Source organism: Hesperophylax consimilis, chromosome 4 (assembly GCF_061612785.1).
Source record: "Hesperophylax consimilis isolate HC1 chromosome 4, BYU_Hcon_1.0, whole genome shotgun sequence".
Classification (NCBI taxonomy): domain Eukaryota; kingdom Metazoa; phylum Arthropoda; class Insecta; order Trichoptera; family Limnephilidae; genus Hesperophylax; species Hesperophylax consimilis.
In genome coordinates, this window is record NC_142839.1 from 10,758,255 (window position 1) to 10,782,654 (window position 24,400).

Sequence of the window (24,400 nt, forward strand, 5' to 3'; positions counted from 1 at the left end):
TTCTCCACATTTAAAACATCTGGGTTGAGATCTGCATGCAGCTTTGGTATGACCAAAACGGCAGCAATTGAAACATTGAGTGGTGGGATATGTATACATTTCAACTGGTAATGAGTTGAAGAATAAATATATATGGGAGGGAAGAGATTGACCTTCAAAGGTGATAACAACAGATTGGGAGGGCTTCCAGGTAATTATACCCTCAGAGGAGTCCTTGTAATTTAGCCTCCTGGCTTTTATGGGATTGCCAATGTGTTGGGGGGTTGAAAGTGAAGACAGAATTTCTTCGATGGACAGATCGGTCGAGATACCTCTGACCAGGCCCATGCGAGTGACATTGAAAGTAGGGATATATGCCTTGAACTTTGAATTAGATGAAATGAAGATATTTTTGATGAAACTGTTGGCAGCTGGCCCTGAGAGGAATTCGACGGAGATTCGGAAGCGACCCTCGGCTTTTACACCTCCAGGTTTGATTGAAAGATTCTTGCTATTTGATAGGAATTTGCCAAATTCAAGAGGGTGGATGGTTTTTCCTTGCTCAGTTTTTTGGGCGTATGCTATGAATGGGCCACGGGAATGAGGAGAATAAAAGTTTGTTGGAGGAAGTTGAGAAAGTGCTGGTGGGGACAGTGAAGTCGAAGGCGAGTCAAGTTTTATTGGGGAAGAAGGAGTAAATTTCCTTTTTTTGGTAGAAGTCAAGATGACAGAATCACTGTCAGAAATTTCTACATTTTCCCCGTCTGGGGGGTCTGGAGAGGGATCTGGGGGCTTTGTAGGGGGTCCAGGAGGGAAATCTTCCTCCATTATTCACAACAGTAAACAACTACAATAATAGTATGAAAAATGACAGAAGTAAAAAAGTTTATAAATATCTGGTAATCAGCAGCGAAAAGTGACTCCTGGAAGATCAGGAGGGAGAAGAAACCTCAAGGCACAACACACTACACTTTTTTTTTGCCAGAAAACAAAAAAGAATGGTAAAAAAATAATTTTAGATAGAGCAAAACAAAACAACTGATGACAGCCAAATGTTATTGTTGCAATCTCGGCATAATATATTATTTTATCAAAATTCATGACACCCATTTATTTATTTATTTACGGGCTTAACAAATAATACGAATAACAAACAGAGATACAAAAAATTAAAACTACTACTAAGATGATATGCCAATTTGTTTGATTAATTTGACATGATCAAAGAAATTAAAAATAGTGTTGAATGGTGATTTTTTAATGCTCGTTATTATGATGGATGATATTTATGAATTATTCGTAAATCACAATACGTAATTAAAATCACTGTAATGAAATTATTAAAGTATGCCAGTAATGCATTTAATAATAATAATAATACCTAACACCTAAGTATAAACCGTTTGAAAACGTTTAAATTGATTACCTAACAAAAAGTCAATAAAAAACAATATTTTAAGTAATTTTATGTCATGTCACGTCATAATACAATCACACTCAATCATAGAAATCAACTAACTTTTATTTAAACGTAATTACAGTTGGTAATAAACTGGAAATAATTATTACAGTTGGTAATTAATTTTAAAGCCCCTAGGAAAATAATTTCCCTCGGGGCCTAAGTCATCTTTGGGGATATAGAGTCTTTTTGAGGAGAGGAAGGAGTGAACATAGATTTTGAAGAGACCCATGTTGTATAAAGGAGGAAACACAGAAGTCAGCAAATCGTTCGACAGACGAGCTGTTGACCTCAAGAACGATTAATATAAACAATACGTTGTCATGTTACAAATGGCAACCGTGCACATATGTTGAGCGTGCTTTGCACCGGTTCCAAAGGGATCAATGTCACTAGTTCCTCGGAGCACCTTTCATTGGATGCCAGTAGAACAAAATCAGTTTTCCCAAAAAGTGCTCTAAAGATTACAACTCGTTTCTTAAGAAAGGGAAATCTATCAATCGGACCGCCCATTAAATGCAAAAATTTGGAATCATCAGTGGAAAAGCAATTAAATGTTTAACCCAGAAGAAACAGGTTAAAAACAAGGTAGAGGGAAAAATTATTACGGGTTCTTCTGCAAGTATAAAATAATGCAAAAATAGTATAATATATGGTCTCGTTATGACGAACCAACATCCTGAATCAAAGCGTTGCTTTGTGTAATAACAGCTATTTTGAATCAGATCTGAATATCAAAACTTCAAATTAAATCGATTCCAAACTTCATATTAAATCGATCTACTAACAAACAATTATGACTTTAATTACGAAAAAAAACAAAAACCTTTCTCACAGTAAATAGTCGACCGTTTTGCATTGCGTCTTTCTATGTATTTGTTTGTTACGTTCCGGTTCCGGTTAAAGGTGGTGGCGGTTTTAAACTGTCGTGCGCCGCAGTAGCCGATAGGCACGATAAAATAAATCATTTCTCTGCATATACGTAGTTATTCTCAAACGTGACCGATTGTCGAATCGTCGTGATTATTAATTAAGTAGGTAGATATTTAAGGATCTACTTACAAATCTAATGATTTCAGAAGAAATTTTAGTTTTGATGCAATAAATAAGATAAAATTAGAAATATACAATTGGACGCGAGGTCATTTTATTTTAGTAGTATTGTGTAGAAAAATCAAACCTGTATTACATTAATATATTCCAAAAAAACATATGTATTAATTTTGGTTTGACTGAATATTGAACCCTCCTCCCCGGGGACTGAAGTCAACAACACAAACACCTAAGCCACATTCTAATTTTATAATACGTACATTTTTTTCGTGTATCGCCTGCTGTAAATTTGTATTTATTTTATACAATGTCATCCAATTTCAGAAAAATGCGCATGTGTACATGAGTTGATAGAATGTATTGTTACCGAGAACGAGTCTATCTGCTGAGTTTCAGCTCGATCTGATGTCGGGAAATGGATTAACTGTTACTTCAAAGATTCTCTACAACATTCATTCATCAAGACAGCAAAATCGGAATTCAAATAAGTGTAGATTTAAAAAAAAATCAAGTGACGTTTCTTCCTTGTTCCTTGAGAAACGCAAAAGACTTAATTTATTAATTTACTATTTAAAGTAATGGTTTTATATGTAGGTACTCATTATTTTCATACAGGTTGTGTCAGGTGGTCCACTTAACGAGTTTTCCCACGGCTCGTGATATGTTCACAGGAGCCGGGACGAGGTATTTTGTTGCCTGGACAATCTTTTTATTTATTGTACATTTTTTTTTTTTTTTTTTAAAAGAAAGACAAACATTCCCGGGTTACGAATAACCCAACAATGTTTGAAAATCTCCTACTACCACCACAGAAAGCCGAAAATGTTGCTTGTGTTGTGATGGAGGACTTAGCCAGCCGAGGAATCGAACACGCGACGCTCGGGTGAGACCCAAGCGCTATGCCCACTCAACCACTGACCGGGACCAAGCCTGTATCGAGGTAAATCAATTCGCACAACCTGTTCATATTGCGAGTAAAAAAAACTCGCAGCCTATTTTTCTAGTCAATCACTTACAAGAAAATAGAAAGTTTGTCGTGTGAGTACCGCACAAGAGTCCCAAACGCTCCCAATTGTCTGGAGCCAGTGGAACTATGGCATCTCTAATTGGGTTATATTGTGAGCATGAAGGTTTGGGAGAGATGAGGAGGAAAAATGTGGGGAATTACCTGATTATTCAGATCTGCACGGAGAAGAATTAGCATTGCTGATTTATTAAAAAATCTCTTTAATCTCTAAATTATTCGTTATCTGGTTAAAAACGGGATTGCAGGCTGTTTTCTGACAAATTCTTACTAAATTCCTCATATATAAAAACACGTGTTGATGATTTTTTTGTTCGGACATCGTGAGTTTCAGTTTATTCATTAAGGGCCTGCAATTACGTTTTTAACTGGATTACGAATAATTTAAAAAGATTTTTAATATATTAGCAATACTCATTTTTCTTCTATTATTTTCCAAACATAGTTAAAGCCAATTCGAGTAATGTTTCTTTTCTGAATGGTGGTCTTTAACCAGGGAGATATTTGAAGTATTTACGGCTTTGGTTAAAAATGTGTTATTAAAGCTTCACTTCGTGACTTTAGTTCTTTCTTTTAACCAACCGGTGACCAAAAAGAAAAGTCACACCTGTTTACTTACTTTCTATTTGTACTTCATAGATAATATAAACAAAGGGAGAAATGGTATGGAAGCATGCCGAATGCCTGCCGAAAAACTGCACGAAATATCAAAGTGGAGCTCGGTGAAATCAATGAAAGTTAATCGCTTGGTGAAGGCACAACAAAGGCGGGGAACCACTGTGTTTGTATAAGATTTGCAGTAGCAAGGGTGAACGATATGAATGACTATTAATAATTATTTTTCGCTCCGTTTTCCACGTGTATCAGTTTACAGTCCTTCATATACCACCTTGGATAAGTGCCCCGTTTAACCCACCCTTGCCCCGGATCTGGGGTTTCCTGTCAAACGATTGAAATATCGGTAAACAAGTACATATGATTAACCTGATTTACTTTGTCGTTAGGCTGAATAAATTGAGAAAGAAAACGAAATGACGCTTTTGTGTTTTTTTAATGTGTGGAGTCGCAAATATCGGTTTTATTGTTGACTGTAATCAATATTTGACCCAACTTTTGGAGTAGCTGTGGTTAACAGTTAGAATTGGAAAAGATATTCTAAATTACTTTTGGTCTTTTCGATCGATATTATGGCACTAAGGGGCACTGTTTGTTATCACTACACAAGTTTCCGTAATAGACACAAATTAAACGCACTGAAAGTTTATTTTCTTTTATCATGTTTTATTAACAGACTGGTGATGTATAATAAATTGTTGCAATATCACTGATATTGATACTCCGTACTGTCAGACAGGAAAGGGAGATTGCATAAATAGTTTATTTAGTTGCAACATACTATAATCGTACATCCAAAATTATTACATATCTTGGAATTTATTTATTGGCAATATCATTACTGTTATTTTTTCGGTAGTGTTCATAAGAACATTTGATTTTTTTTGCTATTTTGTCTACAATATACTGTTTTGTTGGAATATGAAGACAGGTAAGGAATAAACTAAATTAAAACCTATGAAATAAGTAATAAGGTAATTTCAAATACGTTAAAGGTTAGATTTATTATTTAATTATTCAACTGTGGTTTGTTTAAAGATGTTAATTATTTATGATGATTAACAAAACGTAGAATTTACGGCTTTAACGGAATAACTTAAAAAATACAAGGCTTTTCAAATATATTTTTCCGATAAATTGTTGGCTTAAAAAACAAAAATTTATGCCGAAAATTATTCTGAATCCATTTTGCTAATTTGCCAAAAGGTCAAAGATCAAAGGAGAGAGAAAAAAATATACTAAATTAACCAACAAAATACACCTTTTTCCATTTTTAAACCAAAATACTTCCATATCTACTGCGTCCCCAAAAAACATATTCTCTTTAAAACCTACTACAAAACGTGAATTTACTCATATCTCATCTGATTTTAAACTCGCGATGGAATCTCAATAAAAATAGTAAAATATCTACAATATGAACTCATTGATCCCATTAATTTTTTTAATAAATAGATCCATTTAAAAAAAAAACACCTCATTACTTAAACTAGTTACAGTAATACCAGTGTATAAATCAGGTCATCAAAGGGATATTAGTAACTACATACCAATCACTCTTCTGAATACCCTATAAAAAAATATGGAAACACCCATTAAAAACCAATTATTCACCTTCAAAAAACATAACTTACTGTCACAAAATCAATTCTATACTATGTAAGCTGTTAGAAATACAAAGAAATGTGTCACCCATTCTTACTAGTGAAATATATTATATTAGATCATATTAAAATGTAAATTTAATAGAATACGGAAAATGTAAAATGTCTTTCCAAGCAGGGAATTCCCAGTGGGGAAAATATTATGAAATGTAATGATGTCAATACAAATCATATGGTAAAATAAATAAGAAAAGATAAACGCCCATTTGGCTTCCACCGGGATTAAGTGTAAACTTAAAATACTTCTAAACTGCTCTTTCGTTGATGGCGCTAATTATTTTTTTCTCATTAAATTACACTTAAAGCACACACCAATTCAAAGCATTGAGTTTTTATACGGACAACGCTAATTATTCATATTCATAATACGTATGTACGGGCGCAAACAAATAATTTGTCTTAAGATGAGACAATACCCCAAAATGAAGCCAGAATCATGATTGAATAAAGTGAAACTAAAATAAAATGAGAATCTTAACGACATAAGTGATGAAGTCGTGTAATAACAATATTCAGCGCGCGGCCCGGCGTAATAAACGTACCTACGGTCGACTTTGCCCTGGCGGGTCTAGAGAAAATCAATCTTTCCGACGGGTTTATTTTAATTATTTCTGGTGAACATATTACTAAAACCTCACATGTTTATAGAGGGATCCTAAGGAAGTTGCTAATTCATCGCCTAGAAAAATAAAATCTGGTGCTTACCGCTTATTTTATAGTTTAAAAACGTTTTATAAAATTTTCAAACCGTTTTGCATAAAATATTTTAATGGCGAGGTCCTATTTTTATTAAACTTAAATATAAATAACGTACATCCGAAGGGATCCCTCTAGAAAAATTTATGATATTAATAATAACTTCATCAGAAATAGTTAAAATGTGAGTGTCGATCAAACCCCCGTTATTAGAGCCTTATGTCACCTTGCATTAATTGCAAAAAGTTATTTAAAAATAATTGAATTAACACCATCGTGGTGTTGAACTGTCTCCCCCATTATTACTGCCGCGATGCAATCTTTATGATCCTGTGGAATTCAGCGTAAGGCTTATGACACACAGCGGTGGGGTGGTTCATATTCCACACGATTTGAGGGTGCCATTTGCTCGTTATGTGGTATGGAATGGAATTACCATGCTGAAAAGATACTCTATTGAAAAGGTTTACAGGGAAAACAAAATACATGGCTTTCATCCAACAGAGTTATACGAATGCTCCTTTGATATTGTAACTCCAACACCAGGTAATCTCTTTGCTGAAGCGGAACTCCTATCAATAGTCTATGAAATAGCTAATGCATTCCCCGCCATGAAATCCAGAAACTTAACTATCCGCCTCAACCACACCAGTCTCCTGAAAGCTGTTCTGCTGAATTGTGGAATAGAGCCCGAGAAGTATAATGATATCTACACCATCTTCTCTGATGCTCGTGATGACAAACTGTCTAAATTCCAAGTTCAGACGCACTTGATATCGCTGTGTCTCTCAGACCACGCCATGGTGGCTCTCTTCAGTTTGATGGACACAGAGTGCTCAGTGGACAAGCTGGGACATGTTTTGAAAACCTTCATTAAACGCAAAGGAGAGGCCAGCACCCTGGCTAAGGAGGGCATCAAGGACTTGATTGTGTATAATGCAGAGGTCTTGGGTGTTAAGTGCCCCATTGTTGTATCTCCTTGCATGGTGTACAACATCCACCAGTATTCGGGCATGATGTGTCAGTTTGTATGTGAATTGAAGAAGAAGCGCAGAAAAGGGGCGCTGGATGTCATCGCCGCTGGAGGTCGATACGATGGAATGCTGGCTGACTTGAGAAAAACGGTTCAACATTCCGGGCTGGGCGGGCGGAACGAGGTATCCCACCAGTCATCAGCCGGCATTTCCCTCTCTAAAGTATTACGTACCCAGTTTAACCTAACATTACACAAAACTTTAACTAATCGTGAAGTGCATATAATTATGATTTTAATTTCCTGCTAGTGAAATCACTTCAAATACATGTAATACATAGAGTTATTTGGTTGATGTATTATTAAATTTTTTTACTGGTAAACAAAGAACTTACCTATTCTAATATAATATTAATTTAAGAGAGTATCATACGACTGGGACTAGCGAATAAAATTCGTTTAATTTGAGCAAAAGTCACGCATTTCAGGGAACACACGTAATTACTCGTAATTTCCCAAAGTTTCGTGACATTATAACATGTTTGGGTGTGTGGGAACGATAATAGTACTGTAAACTTTGTTACGTGGAACGTGGGACCTGTATTATGTTTGTTTTTGACCCTTATCTGGTCAGACAGACGTGCATGAAATTATTAGGTGTTTTATTTGTGGAGGATGCTGAATGGGAGAGAAAGATAATTAAATGTGAGTTTTAAATTACAACACAGGTCACATAGGTCATAAAAAGGCAAGATACCCTTTTAGAAACAAAAAGGGACATTTGGTACCTTCGATTAAAAGAAATACGATTCAAAAATGTTAAGAAGTAATGTTGGTATCAACCCTTTCTCAACCTTTTTACTGCCCATAAGGGCGTATTTGAAAACACCCAATTACACTGTGAAATAGTACCTACATATTTCGCGAATGTGTAGTAAAATTCTGTAAATCTAGATAAAAGTTACCCTATAAGGCACGTTTTTATCTCTATATTTAAGTAATGTCAGAACGAAAAGTTTTACTAAATACTTATGATGCAGCTGTATATTATGCATTTACTCGCAGTATGCAAAAATATTTAGGTCATTTCCACCTACTGATGTTTTTCATAACTCTGAATAATTGCATAGTGAGATGTATAATAAGTTTTTTTTTACACAACTGTTATTAAATGTATTTACTTGTATATATATTTTTTTAAATATTATTTTTCAAAAGAAAGACAAACATTCTCGGGTTAGGAATAACCTGAAAATATTTGAAAATCTCCTACTACCGCCACAGTAAGCGGAAAATGTTGCTTGTGTTGTGATGGAGGACTTCGCCAGCCGAGAAATTGAACACACTACGCCTGGGAGGGGTACCGTTACAGGGTGGGATATTACAGGGAAGCGTTGAAAAAAACAGTAAAAAGTGTTTTTTTTTCTTAGAATAAATATTTTATAACAATCTCAATCTCAGCAGTCATAAAAAATAATACTAATACATAAAATCTCACAAGTGTGTATAAATAATCATGAAATTAAACAAAAAACTTTAAATTGAACAAATATCACAATAATAAAAAAAAACACATTCTTTGTTAAAGTATTTGTTATTATCATTTTGTTATTACTATGTATTTAAACATCCATGAAAGTAAATTTTTGGCACCGTTCCTGTTTTATATACTTTAAAAAAAAGTATGAATTCCTTCTTAAACAAACTCTTATAAATATTTTAAAATCATTTTGCTCGTGTAAATGAGCGCGAATTTTTTCTCGATTTCTCACTGGATTCATTTATCAATGCCAATCGGTCACTTTATGAAAAGTCTTTTGTTCATATGTAATGTACGAGTGAATTCGTTTAAGCACTTAAAAAATATTTATTAAGTGCAGTGTTTTCCAAACAAAATGCCTATTGTCTATTAATGTTACAAATTTAAATTGTAATGACGCGCATTCGGCCGATGTAGGAAACTTGGAAACATTGATGATAATTTATGATAGACAATAGACAGACGATTACAATTAAAATGCAAAAGTTGATTACAATAAATCATGCAGTTTATGTTAATCATTTAAAACCGCTATAATTTTCACACATGGATGTTTATGTATTTAATATGTTTTGAAATCTTTACATGCAACTAACCTTGATATTTGAACACAAAACAGATGTTCATTTTATTGTAATCAAGAAAATAACAGCTCGATTCAAAAAACTTTTGAGCACGGTGTCCAAAGTAAAAAATGTATGTTTTTCTACATGGATATATATTAAACATACGCTTCACCACAATCAACATATCTATCCTGATGATGAACACTGCAAGGCTGTCTAAACGCTGGCTAAAGGAGGAGGATGCGAAACACCCCAAAAATCAATCACGATAATGAATGTTCACATTTTAATTTCTAAAGCAACACAGAAGGAGAAAATTCTGAAATATATTAATTGAAAAATTGCGTAGTATCTGACACGTTTTGAAGAACAAATAATAAAGGTAATAATTTTTCAACTAAGCCTTTATTTTGGTAGATAATGGCCATGATCGATTCTTATGACAAATTACTGCATAATCATTTTTAATAAATCCAAATGACATTGAACATGTAAGTACGATTAGATACTACGGCTACCGTAAGTGATAAAAAAATGGTATTGAAATTATTGCTAAGCGTTTCTACTTCTTACTTTTTAATTACACATGAAACTACTCATCCCGAAGGTGTTTTAAGCTTGCAAGGAAGGTCACCCATAATATTTGAAGTCTTCATTATTTTGATAACTTCATTTCCCAAACACATTAAGTTTAAGGTTGCGCTATAATGAATAGCAAACGAAATAGAATTAATTCATAATGTTAATTTTTAAACAACATTGTCATTGCCAAAAGATCACAACAAGTGTGCAACACTAGAATTGGTTCTTCTTTGATTTATCAACCGGTTAATATCATTATCGGTTATTATCATTTACTTATGTGCAATATAACGCATTACCTAGTAATCTAAAACATACGGCAACAAAAAAAAAAACATTGACAAAAGATCTTAAAAGCTATTTCCTCAGCAGTTTTATTAATGACTGACGCATACTTTCTTTGGAATTCCAAAATAACTTCTGCGTTTATTTATTTTAATGTATCAATGTTGTCTTGTCTTTAATATAATGTTGTCTTTCCCGAAATAATAATAATAATAATAATATTTTATTCCAGGATGTGGGGAGGTTTGTGCAATCCCACACGTCCCATATAGATATACATTTTTTTTTGTACAATAGATATAATAAATTATCAAATAAGGAAAACTATGCAGGGTGTGGTCTTGAGTGCGCTTGGGCCCAGCGCTCACTCAGGAGTGGCGCTTGGTGCTGGTAGGCTGCGGTCACCAACGTATTGGCGGAGGCCATTAGCCGCATCCTGGCTCCAGTGACCCGGTGTCTCATCAGGCCGGCAAATCCATTCAGTCCTAGTTCCGTGAACATTGTCGATGCGCTGCTGTATCTTCGGTATCCAAATATTATTCTACAGGCGTCATTATATTGAATTCGGAGTCGTTCCATCGAGCAAGTTCGGTAGTAACACCATGTCTCACACGTATACAGGCCAGTACAGAATGCGTTGAACAGTATTTTTTTAACGGTATTGCTGCATTTGCAAAATCTGCGGGCAATCATGTTAGAAACTATGCTAAGGCTTCTTCTTTGTCGTTCGATATCGCCATCGTCCGATAGGTTTTCATTAATAATGTGCCCCAAGTATTTCACGTTCGAACATGTATTTATTTTTGCCTCGTTAAGGTATACGGGGAGCATATTACTTGTATCTTGACTTTTTCCGTGGTGGAACGCAATCAATTCCGTCTTCTTCGGGTTGTACATCATATTATGCTGTTTTCCATATTCTTCACAAATGTTTAGGAGTAATCTTAATCCCTTGATCGACGGAGCTAGGAGGATCATGTCGTCCGCGTAGCTTATATGATTCATACATATACTGTTAACACGACAGCCCGTTCTGATGTCCAGGCGACTTGACAACTCGTCCATGTATACATTAAATAGAATGGGGGACATACACCCTCCTTGCCTTACTCCTGACCTCAAATATATCGGCTGGGAGTATGTACTTGCCCACCGTACAACATTTTCTTGCTGGGAGTGCCATCGGGATAGTATGTTTATAAATGAGGTAGGTATATTCCTATCTTTCAATTTATCCCATAATGTTTTATGACAGACCCTGTCGAAGGCTTTACTTAGATCTAAGAAGCACCCGTATACGGTAGTTTTTCGTTTCTTGTAGAATTCTATTATTTGCTTTGCAGTATATATTGCCATATTAGTGGATAGTCTACATTTAAATCCCATCTGGTTATCTTTAGACATTAGTTTATCATTTATCTCATTTAATATTACCCTTTCAAATAATCTAGCAGTTATAGTTGCTAAAGATATTGGCCGGTAATTGCTGGAGTTAGTCATGTCAGGCTGTCCCGATTTCAGGATTGGAGTTATAATCGTTTTCGTCATTGCACCCGGTATATGGTTGTGTTTAAGTATTGCGTTGAACAGTATGTGTAGTAGTTTGGGTATGTATCTACCTCCGTATTTTATGTGTTCAATACTTAAGTTATCATGTCCCGGAGACTTACCAGCCTTAGTGCCTGTTATGGCCTTCATTATACTGCTTTCAGAGAGGTAAACGTTTTGTCCATCAAATTCCATAATATCAGGGACAGACGGTATTTCATTTCCAGAAATATCTGCAAAGGTTCTTCTAAAAGTATTAGCAATTTCCTCCGTGTTTGTAGACCCATCAATTTGGCTGGCGATTCGATTTTTTGGTTTGATCAGGTTATTGCTTTTCTTCCAGAACTGGGCAAACTGCTTCGTGTCAAGTGATTTTACGATATCATCCATTTTTGTTTGTTCAGAGGAGCTTTGGCAGTGTTTAAGAGCTATTTTGAACTCCTTCCTTTTTCGTTTTCTTTCATCCGCAATGGGACCATGTAATGGTCTCCCATTTTTAATCCACTCCATCAACGCCGATCTGGAATTTTCGTAGTGTTCCTTAACTTGTTGATTCTACCCAGCAATGTCACGATGTGTTTTTGGTTTGTTTTGATCGTTCTCCCGATGAAATACGGTATTGGCAGCCTTACTTAGAGCTTCAACGATGTCTGTGTATATATGTTCCATGCTTTGTATATGGTCACATCTGTCACATATAGAATCCGAATTACAAATGGATTTGGAGTGTCTTTGATAGATTACACTATGTAATGCTTCTGCTACAGACGTATATTCACTGATTTTCTTATTATTATTCCTTCTCCATATTATGTTATTAGGCTGTTGTGGAATATTAAAAATAGTTGCAGGTAATTTTTCAGCAGCGATTACGCAAGATGTCGGCCTGTGATCGGACCAGTCGGTATCATAATGTATTTTTAGACTATCTATTTTGTTCTTAAGATTATTGGTGCATATACAGTGATCGAGCCAGGAAGTGGTATTGTGTGCATCGCTTATATATGTATATGTGTCATTCGGTAGTCTTTCAATATCGATACAATTGTAGTTATTTTCGGTGTAGAAATGAGAGAGTTCTTTCCCGAATATGAGTTATGTAAACTCACTGGGAATAATACATTATAACTTATTATTTTAACTGAATAAAATAGAGTTTTCTTAAAAAAGCTTAATGACAGCATAACAATCATACCTTTCCAACAAGCAACTACATATACAACATTTGAGCAAAAAAGATACCTATACCATGCTACTAAACTCTACAACAAAATTCCACTATCATTCAAAACTCACAACAATATTTTAACATTTAAATCTCAAATAAAAAGCTGGATACAAAACATAGGGAAATCAGAAATAGATAATATACTGACACTAAATACAACTGAAACCACTCAACTGAACAAAAAAACACCTTGCAATATATTTTTAATTATTTTAGAAAAACACAATATATTTTATATTATCTGTACTACAAAATTTTGATCGTATGTAAATGAAATCCTCAGCACGGGATATCTTTGTGGGTATCTAATTATATCTATTTAAAAAAAAGATAATAAAACACTTATTACTATTATTATATAATTATTAAATTTATTTAATAAATTTTCAAAATATGTTAGTTGAGAGTGGTGACTTCAAATTACCAATTTTTTCCTATATTCTTATATCTTATTAATCTTATGCTCGATATTATCATTATCAATAAAATTATTTACTATTACTATTTACGTATCAACAAAAAAATACATAAAAAAGTGTCCTTAAAAGTCTCACATAGCCAATCGAGCGATGGGTGTTTTTCAATTTTCGGATTTTTTAGGTTTTCGATTTAATTTATATCATTCCTCAAAATATTAATACGGTTACATGTTTGACTTTTATTTATATCTGCTTTCTGCGGCTTAAAATCAATAAATTCACATAGATATCACCGTTTAACCCAATTTTTTAGCTTCTATCTAAATTTGGCACATTATGGCAAGCGATCGCTCAAGACGTTTTGCAAACTTGCCATAATATACCAAAAATCGTTGGAGTTGGTAGTCAAAATGATATCTGAATTAATAAGAAAATAATCAATTAACATTTAGCAATCAATTAATCCTGTCGATAATTAGCCCTGTATAGATCGACACTGCTAAAAAAAAGCAGGCGTTCGTTTTGTTTAATTGTATATAATATTTGTAAGTTTATCAATTAAGTGTACAATTTTTACACGTCAAACAGATTTATTAATGAAAATATTGTTTGGTCATTTTACCGCCTGCAAAGTTAAGTTTGTCAAGTTGTTTAAATTCACAAGTATACAAGACAGATGATTATATTCTAATCGAACAAAGAAAATAATATACATTTTACAAATTGAATTTTTTTTAAGCTCACTGTAGTCATTTTTCATTACAGTATCATACAAGAAGTGATGTTTGTGCACATTATCCATACAAAGGTTCAACAAAAATAAAGTACAGGGTAGATTTTGATACTCACTAACGATGTGGATCATAAAGGAGGCGAACACCACCACCCACCCCCACCCACCGTCAGGGGGAGGGGGTGGGGAACACCTTCCCTCCTCTCCCTCCCCTCGCTTCTTCTCCACCACTCCGTGAGACATCCTTCTATCTTCCTGCTTCCGGTACCCTGGTACGAAACTTCCTAATTTTCTACCACTGCCAAATTTAATTTACTGTCTTCCACTCAACACTTAAATCTAATAAATTCATTGACTTAATAAGAATATCATTACGCGTTTTATTATTATTATTAAAATCTTAAGGCGATAACGATTTAAAATCGCTTACATGACGCAAATAATTATGAAGAAAAAAATAACAAATATAAAATTACAAATATAAAATTTAAAACAAATGATAAAATATTTTAACGATTAAACTACGCGGGTTATCTCTTCACATTGCACATTATTATTTGATTTTTTAATATGTTTTTTATTTATTTAGATTATATCTGGTCATCTGTTTTAGAAACATCGGGTGTGTTGGTAGTCGGTAGTAACTACTTGGTATTTTGGCGAACGTATCCATTCAAAAGTGGCCACTATCCTGAGACGTCAAAGTAACGTCAATACTGCAATCTGTAAAAAAATTAAAAAATAAATATTAGACATTTTTGAAAAATAAAAGTGCAATTATTACATCACGTCACTCGGCTATGTAAAATTTTCATGCCGTGGCATGTCCAATTATCATGTAATGTCATTTAGAAGTATCATGCTGTCATGTCCGGTTACAAAGTCGAACCATGCAAAATTATCAGGAATCGTCATGTCGTATCATCATGTCATTTTCATGTTCAATTATCATCACGTGTCATGTCCAATCGAACGTAAAATATATATTTTTAAAACAATTATTAAACTCAATCTATCAAAAATATACACATTATAATTAATGTTACTTTATACTCAAAAACGACTAAAAAACGACAAAAACTGATTTCGATTAGAATTTAGAAATTTGTTCTTATTAGTGCCAGGAGTGTTTAGAGAGTGGTTTAAATGATAAAAGATAAAAATATCGGGGACGCCCGAGGAAGACCAGTTTTCAGATACACTAGAATTCACAAATTAAAATTTTTACTTCTAGCCATTCATAACCCCGTGCAACGCCGGACACACGTCAGCTAATGTTTAATAAAATAAGAGATGAAGAGCAAATAATATTATAAGTTTTTTGTAAAACCGATAAAATAAAAATTGATATTGTGTAAATTTCTCCCAGGAAAATATTTATCCAGAAAACATCAGAAATTATTCATCGTGTATTAAATAAGGATAACATATTTGCCGTATGTACCAAAGAGTAAGCATCGCACATGACTGCAGTAGAATTTATGCATAGGTACTATTTTTTTGTTTACATTAACTTATTATTTTCCCCGTTCCTCAAGAACTGGAGCAAAGTTTTGCAGTGTTATTTCAATTCCTATTTTGATGTCAAGATAATATAAATATTCAGAATAGCTCATTTCAGATAATCGAGAATGAAGACGAATAAATTAAAAATTGTATTTAACGATTTTCAAATGTTTTTAAATTCCTTAAGTTATTTTTATAACCTTTTAAAATATTACTTCCTTTCGATTATTAATAGCATACACCTATTTTCTATTATTTATCAATAATATGGAAGCCCGTGATTCTTATTATTTGAATAATACATTGTGTTCTTCTTTATGAAATGACACTAAATTTCGCTATATAAATGCTATGCTTATCTACTGTAGTCACAAGATTTATTTGTTCGAAACCAAAATTATAAAATTGAATAGCCCCAAAATAATCTAACCATTCAGGTTTAGTAATCAGTTAAGTAGTTAAATATTCTGGCAATATGTAAAAGTTGTTTCATTAAAGTAGAAAACTATATATTAATTCTGTACCCACAGCACTCAAAATCATATAAAAACATTATGGTAGTAATACAAAATTAACATTATTAAAATATTTTTCTTATTTTCAGTACCGTGACTAATATCTAAGTTTTACGCTAATGAAGCTATTGAAAATAAAACAAGGTGAAATGAACTGAATCAAGCAAGGCATTGATAATTTATAAAATCAGGGACTACGTCAGAAACTATTACTTTCTAAACTAGAGAGCCAAAAGCAAGTTTCAAATTTTTCTGTAGTCAAAAAATAATCACCAAAGAATGATATTAAACATTACTTGGTCACCAGCAATACACGCTTTACTAATCTGAAAAATGAGATAACAATATCCAATGAAGTGTTTATATTAATTAAGTATGCCTTGAACCAAATTGAAATTTTAAATAATTTTTTTAGGTATGGGAATGAACAATGTGAATTTTTAAAATGCGAATCTACAAAAATTGAGATTTTACTTTTGAATTTACAGTTATGTGATGGTAAAACAGAATACGCATTCTAACCAATGAGGCTGCTTCAAACCCCGTCAGACTTACAAATAATAACAAGCCAAAAAGAAAAAAAAACTTTATTATTTAAAAATAGGTAGGTATATTTCAATTAATAGCTTATATTATGAATAACTATATACATGGACTCTTTATTAAATTTCAAGTCTAGGCGTGGAATGCCTAAATCTCATTTATCTATTTGACAGTCAATAAAAACATTCGTGTTATTTTTCACAGGTCCTCAAGATGTCATAGTATTTTTTTATTCAGCTTTGCAATATGTTTAAAAAAACACTGTAAGAAATGAAATAGATGGTTTGTTCAACAGTAAGAAAGCTGAGAAAATAAACCAGCTGTTATCAATAAAAGATAAAAATGATTAGGTTCAGTCAACCTGTTTGCGTAAATCTTTTGGGATCAAAATAATCGTTCAAGCAAACCTAGGCTTATATCGACGATAAAAAAATTCGTGTTTATATAAATTTCTTTGATAAAAACCAATTACCCAAAAAATCGCACACATTAGATAATAAAATCTACTACGTTTTAAGTGATTTCTGCTACCTTTGTTGTAAGATTGCATCGGAATGTAACCAACAGACTTAAATATGTAAACGTGAAAACAAATTATTATTTTGCTCAATTTAAACCTGAAAATTTGTTCAGACGTTCTACAAATTCTACGTATATCTTATAATAGCTAACGTGTACCCGGCCTTACTCGGAGGTATGAATAGTTTGTAGTAAAGTTTTGACCAAACAGTATTTTACTAGACGTATTTTTGTTTAACTTGATCGTGCCATCACTAGACACTGTAAAAAAAAATAATAGTGCACTTCGGACAGCTTCTGGAGTGTATAAAATAGTACTTATCTCACGTATGGATTCGAAAAACACACCCATTATAATTGTTTTTGTAATCCGTGTAATTCGTACAGAAATATTTTCAAATCGTAAGTAAATAATGCAAAGATAACCGAATATGAAACGAAAGATAAGTCATCGCATCTCATTGTGGCGTAACATGAGCATATCGACAAAACATTCCTTATCCAACATCTGGGTCAATAGAGTCAAGAAGACTCCCTTCTATTGGCACTGGTCTTATTAAAATATATGTAATATCACAATTTTTATTTTTATTTTTATTTTTTATTTTATTTTATTAGGAACATTAACAGGTTTATAACATAATATGCATAGAGAGAGAGAAAAAATAAGTAAAAGAATTAGGTTACAACCCAATAACCAATGTTCACATCATGCAATAAAGATAAAGAAGGTTAAAAAGCAATAAACCAACAAAGAAAACAAAGAAAGGTTAAAAACAAAGAAATGTTAAAAACAAGGAAATAATAAGAGAAAATGTATATATATATATACACTAGGGTGTCCCAAAAAAATTAAAGTTGTTATTTTTGAACGCATACCCTATAATTTTGTTTTAATAATGACAAAACACTTACAAATTTTTTTTCGTTTACTTTGGACAACTGCAACCCGTGCCGACTTGCATCGAAAGATGTCAGTACTTGTACATTAAGACGCCTGCGAGCAAACGTGTTGATGAGCTTGTAGTAACTTGCTATTTTGTTAGTAAACGAAAATCACTCGTTCAGGCAAGATGTTGTTAGATTTACGCACTTCTAAAAAGAGTATATTTTTAATAGGAGTCGTAAAACACCAAATATCGGGTTCTAAACTGCCATCTAATGGACAAGTTCTTGAAGTTTTGTTCTACAATATCCGGAAAGTGAATTTAACTGTCAATATATACCAAATATAGCCATAGTTGGTATTAAAAGCTGTGTTTGAAGTAAAAATCAGTCAAGTGACTTCAAGCCCTGACATACCACTCTTCAAAAAGTTTCGAGATAACTGTAAAAATGTTGATCCCGATAAAATTCAGTGCTACAGAAAAAATCTCACATTGCACCTAACCGCTTCCGAAATCGATGATTTGCTTGACTTTTACCGTACTGCACTGACAACAAAAATACTTGAAGATGACTATTGAGAGTTTTTAGAGCTCTGTGTGATAGTTTTAGGAGGAGATACAGCGAGAAAATTTAAGATTCGGCCTCCAGGTGCTCGATGGATGGCAAAGGCGCTTTATTCCTTGAAAATATCAATAATTTGTGCGCAATTTAAAATTACCGGTAAGGATAAGGCGGCACTTTTATACGTTTGCCTGTTCATAGTAACATCCTATGTCAAGCCATGGTTACAATGTATTATAGCAGTTAAAGCACCTTACCAGGACTTGTGCTTTTTGAAATCGATGAAGGCTTAAGAAAAAAAATTATGAAAGCATCTCAACGGCAGCTTTATTTCTGTTCAGTAAGCAGTTATGGTATTTGACCGATGAAGGATCTATTTTATCGCTGTTTCACGACGCTGTGGATCAAACAACTAAAATAAAAATGCTCGAAATATCAAAAAAAATAATTTATCAACCCATGACAAACGTTACATCCCATCGAAGGAAGATCTTGATGGTAAATTGTATGGTAAGTTTATTAAGTAGTTGAAATTATGTTTTGTATTGAGGTTTTTGTTCATATCATAATTTAGTGACTTTTGTTTCAGAGAAAAATATTTACGGCTTCATTTCAGTCAAGAGCAAGTATTTGTTTGATCGTCTGAAAACAGAAGCCAGTTTTCTTAATGAATTCCCTACGATGTGGTCAAATAATGCTTCGTATCAAGAAGTCAGAAAGAAGGTGTCGCCGCTGAGGGTAGTGAATGATACTGCTGAAAGAACTGTTAAGTTAATGCACGATTTTCATGGCTTAATCTCACGGTCGAAGAGGAACAAATAATTTTTGTTACGATGCGTTCAGGAACACCGGAAGATTTATTCTGACTGTAAAAAACACACTATGAAGAAAAAATTTAATCAATAAACCATTTTTAAATATAAAATACTACATAATTGAACATTTGTGCATTTTTTAATTTTATTTATCCGACAAAAATGAAAGTTGAAAATCCTTCCATATTAACTCTGTACCATATGTTTGGCATCAAGTCGGCACGGGTTGCCGGTGTTTAATCAAAATAATATTTATTATATGAGTTATTGGGATCAAATGGAATAAAATAAGAGGGTATGCATATTTAAATTCATGAAAAAAAAATTCTTCCTTATGTCCTGGGACACCCTAATATACACGTATAAACACATACATACATATATATACATACACATGCATATACACATATAAATACATACGTACACACATACATATACATAGTTGCATACATACATACGCATACATACATGCATACATACATACATACACACACGTACATTTGATATTAAATACAAATAATATGTAAGAGTGATAATGAATAAATGATGAATGTAATGTATTAAATTTAGAAAAGGGTTAATTATTACAATACTCTGTTAAGAATTTTTTTAAAAGCTCCTAAGGTACACGACAGGATATCAGCATCAAAATAAGTTTTATTATAATGATCGCAAGTTCTTAGTAAGAAAGAATTTTGCCTGCGACTCGTTGAAGCAATTTCGATATGAAACAATGATTTGTCTCTAGTTTTCTTACTTGGGACTCTAATATTGATTGATGACAAAAGGGCTGGACAGTCAATATGACCACTCAAGACTTTTTACGTAGCATCAAGAGAATTTTATATGTTACACACTATTTAATCCGAACAGATTGTAACATTACCTGCCTACATCAATTAATGTATGTAATTATTATGCAAATACTACTTTATAATAAAAAAATAGATTTACAAAGAAAGAAATTACTGCTCGGATTTTTCGTAGTGTTTTTTCATAGTTGAAAAAAATAGAATCAAACTATACGGTACATATGGCGTTTTTTAATTAGTTAAATAATTGCTTTAAAACTCCACAGCTCATAAAAGCCGTTTGACCTAGGTATTCCAGAAACAAAAAAGTTGTGCTATTTTTATAGCACCGGCACTTGGTGGGTGAGTTCAGCACATAGATTTTGGTCTTCATTGCAGTTTATTATCAATATGGGATGCATAATTAATAGCACAAAATTCAGACGTACGAGTCTTCAACTGTGTAAAGGTTGGCTTAATATTGGAATGATATATTGGCGCAGACAGGACAAATAAAAAATACATCCGTACATAGCATTTCACTTTCCTTTATTCAATAAATCAATTCGTCGGGGGGAATTGATTGAGACTTGAAGTTTTTTGATCCGATTTCATCCTACCCCTATTTTCGTACCGAAGATCGGGAGTAAAAATCTGAAAATCTGAAATTTTGAACTTTTCCAGGCGAAATGCAAAAAGCTGTCGATAGTGTTGATGCTACCAAACTTTTCATACGATTTGTAAAAGTGATTGATAACTACACCTATGCATTAAAAAAATTATCTTGTTGCCTATTTTCATTATTTTTAGGGTTTTTTATTATTAATATTTAATAATTTAAAAATGGAACACAACAATCAAAGCTTTTGATAGCCTTTATTTTAACATATTCTTCTAAAACATAATAACACCTATCCCCATTTTATCAGAACCACAAAATTTCTTCATTTATTAATTTCGCACGTGGAATTGTTTTTGTTAATTAGACAAAGCGCAGTTTTTCCTGATGATACTCGTGTAAATGCTAAGCTGAAACGTGCTCAAAGACACAATTAACATTTGAGACATTGTAGCATATGTACATAGTGTAAGACTTTATACTTTAAACACTGAAATGGTTGGCACGTGATACGATGACAAAGAAAGGGGAATGCATTTGGCGAACACATTCCATTCAAAGAACTTTATTAACGTACGTAAACAAATACATCCTCCATGTAGAATAATTTGAACATTTTATGAAGATGATTGATTTATGAAAATAATGCGAAACGATCCACTTCGATAATGAAATGGACTGTAATAAATCTGAGCAAGGGTGTGAAATTTGAGAAAATTTAAGCCACGTACAAAAAATTTATAGACAAAGAAGAATGACTGCAATCTACAACAAGTGAAAATCTCGACATTAAAAACTGGATGATTCATTGTTGAGAACAACTACTCGTACCTAAACAATCTGCCAGATTATGATATTTTTACCTGAAAGAAAAATGTCAGGTAATTGTTTGCAATGTTTGGCTGAAAAATGAATTTCTCATTACAAAATAAGTCCACATTGTTTTCAGACAAGAAATTGTTTGGATAAGTTGTTATTCCCTATTGAAATTTATAATAAATCAGACCCCTTAGAAATCTAAACCTTTGTACTTATAATCTACGTCAGATTTTAAGATAACAAATAAGAACAACATTTTTAAAATACTAAAGCGTCGATTAACTCAATACGAAACAATAACAATTTCGTTGGTTTAATTTTACGCAAATCAAATCCTTTAAATCTATATATATATAAATCAATGTTTCTTTGTTTGTCCTATGGACTCAAAATGTACTTTGATAGAAAAAAGTTTTCGTATACAAGTCGATATAATGATGTTTTTAAATAGTGACGCTGTGGTACACAGTAGTGAACGGTTTAAATAGTGACGCTGTGGTACACAGTAGTGAACGGTTTATATAGTGACGCTGTGGTACACAGTAGTTAACGGTTTAAATAGTGACGCTGTGGTACACAGTAGTGAACGGTATAAATAGTGACGTTGTGGTACACAGTAGTGAACGGTTTAAATAGTGACGCTGTGGTACACATTAGTGAACGGTTTAAATAGTGACGCTGTGGTACACAGTAGTGAACGGTATAAATAGTGACGCTGTGGTACACAGTAGTGAACGGTTTAAATAGTGACGCTGTGGTACACAGTAGTGAACGGTTTAAATAGTGACGCTGTGGTACACAGTAGTGAACGGTTTAAATAGTGACGCTGTGGTACACAGTAGTGAACGGTTTAAATAGTGACGCTGTGGTACACAGTAGTGAACGGTATAAAAAAGTCAGGGACGCCCAAGGAAGAGATGACACGATCAAGTGAAACAAAAACTTACAAAAGTAAACTTTTACAATTCTTTAGAATAATTTTTATTTCCACCTTAAAAATAGACACAGTTTTCAGGTACACGAGAATTCAAAACTTCTAAACTTTACTCCAAACCACTCACAACCTCGATGAACGCCGGGTACACGTCAGCAAGTTAATAATAAATGCCAGCATTTTCCTACGTGTATTTTTCTGTTATTTTATATGTATTTTAATTGTTGCCAGGAGCTTAATATGAACCACTCACAAAACTTAATATTATATACACCTAAGTCCGTGTATTGCAAACATATATTTTTCTGATGTACGTGTGCCTACGTGGAAGCAAGATGCACTTTGAGTCATTGGTACATTATTTACGTTGCTGCTTTCCGAATAAATTTTGCTTTTAGTTTGACAGTCTTTGACATGGAGAGATTTAAAGCCGGTTTTAAAATGGTAAATCAAAAGTGTGTCCATTTCAAAAAGATTCATTATGTCACTTGAGTTATAATTCGCCAGTGTAATTTGTTGGTCGTGTCATTTACTTTTGCAATTTGTCACCCTGCTCAACTCGGAAACCGGGAACAAAGAAAGTTCTTTGGCTTTGGTCTCTGAAAGACATGGACAAAGACAATGAAACAAATCGACAAAGACAATGAATTGAAATCTTCCACTCCTTATTTCCACGAGAGTAGAAATTTTTAAAATACAAAGAAATAAGACCTATTTTCAGTGATTCCGGTTTATCCTGTTTTGAACCATAGTTTTCCCTTTCAGATGTTACCGTATTTTAGGGTCAACTTTTTTCTCGTGGTCTCCAATTATTTAGATTATTGCATCAACTACCCCCTTATTTCTAGCTACGTGGCTTGCTTAATCCAACTTAAGTTGGTCCGAACTTTTGGAATTTTATAAACTTTCTTTAAGCCTGTTGTTTTATTTTTCGGAATTGTTTCTCTTTCCATCTTTCTAACAATGAAACTTAAAGATTATTCAATGAAACCCAAAGAGACTCTTTAGGTTTGTGTATGGTAAAATTGTGAATGGAAAACCTTGTTATTTATTTGACACCTCACAATAGGGCCCCTGTCTGTACATAATAAAGGAAGTGGAGCTATGTCGCCACCTGTTTCGGCAGCGTTGTGAGGCGGGTTAAAGTTGGGGCTATAGGAAGGGATTATATAATTGAGGCAAAACAGCTGTCGGTAGCTCGTTCCACATACGAGCCGTTTTACACAAAAACGAGTCTAAGAAGCGGCCCGTTCTCATGAATCCAACATCAACTGTGAGCGGGTGTTCCGCTCGTGTGCGTCTAGTTTCACGCACATGCACGGATGCACCGGGAATCAAAGCCGCTAGCTCTTTAGAGCTGGCTTCATTAAAATATTTGTAGAACAGACTCAGCATGCCCACATTGCGTCTTTGCATTAGAGCTGGCAATCGGTATGTAAATAATGGATTGTCAATCAGACAGAACGCCCTCCTCTGCACAGAATCAAACAGATTTATCAAGTATTGTAGGGCACCAGCCCAGAGGT

The 24,400-nt window shown here is 33.4% G+C and overlaps 1 protein-coding gene across 2 annotated transcripts in view; it reads right to left on the bottom strand.

Annotated features, from left to right (window-relative positions):
• Mct1 (Monocarboxylate transporter 1) overlaps positions 1-24,400 on the bottom strand; it is a 143,495-nt gene that overhangs the window by 74,302 nt on the left and 44,793 nt on the right. For both annotated transcript variants that reach the window (XM_089651339.1, XM_089651338.1), the window contains exon 2: positions 14,481-15,087. In XM_089651339.1, coding sequence (XP_089507465.1) covers positions 14,481-14,607 — 127 coding nt within the window. In that variant the 5' untranslated portion in view covers positions 14,608-15,087. The remainder of the gene's footprint in view (positions 1-14,480; positions 15,088-24,400) is intronic.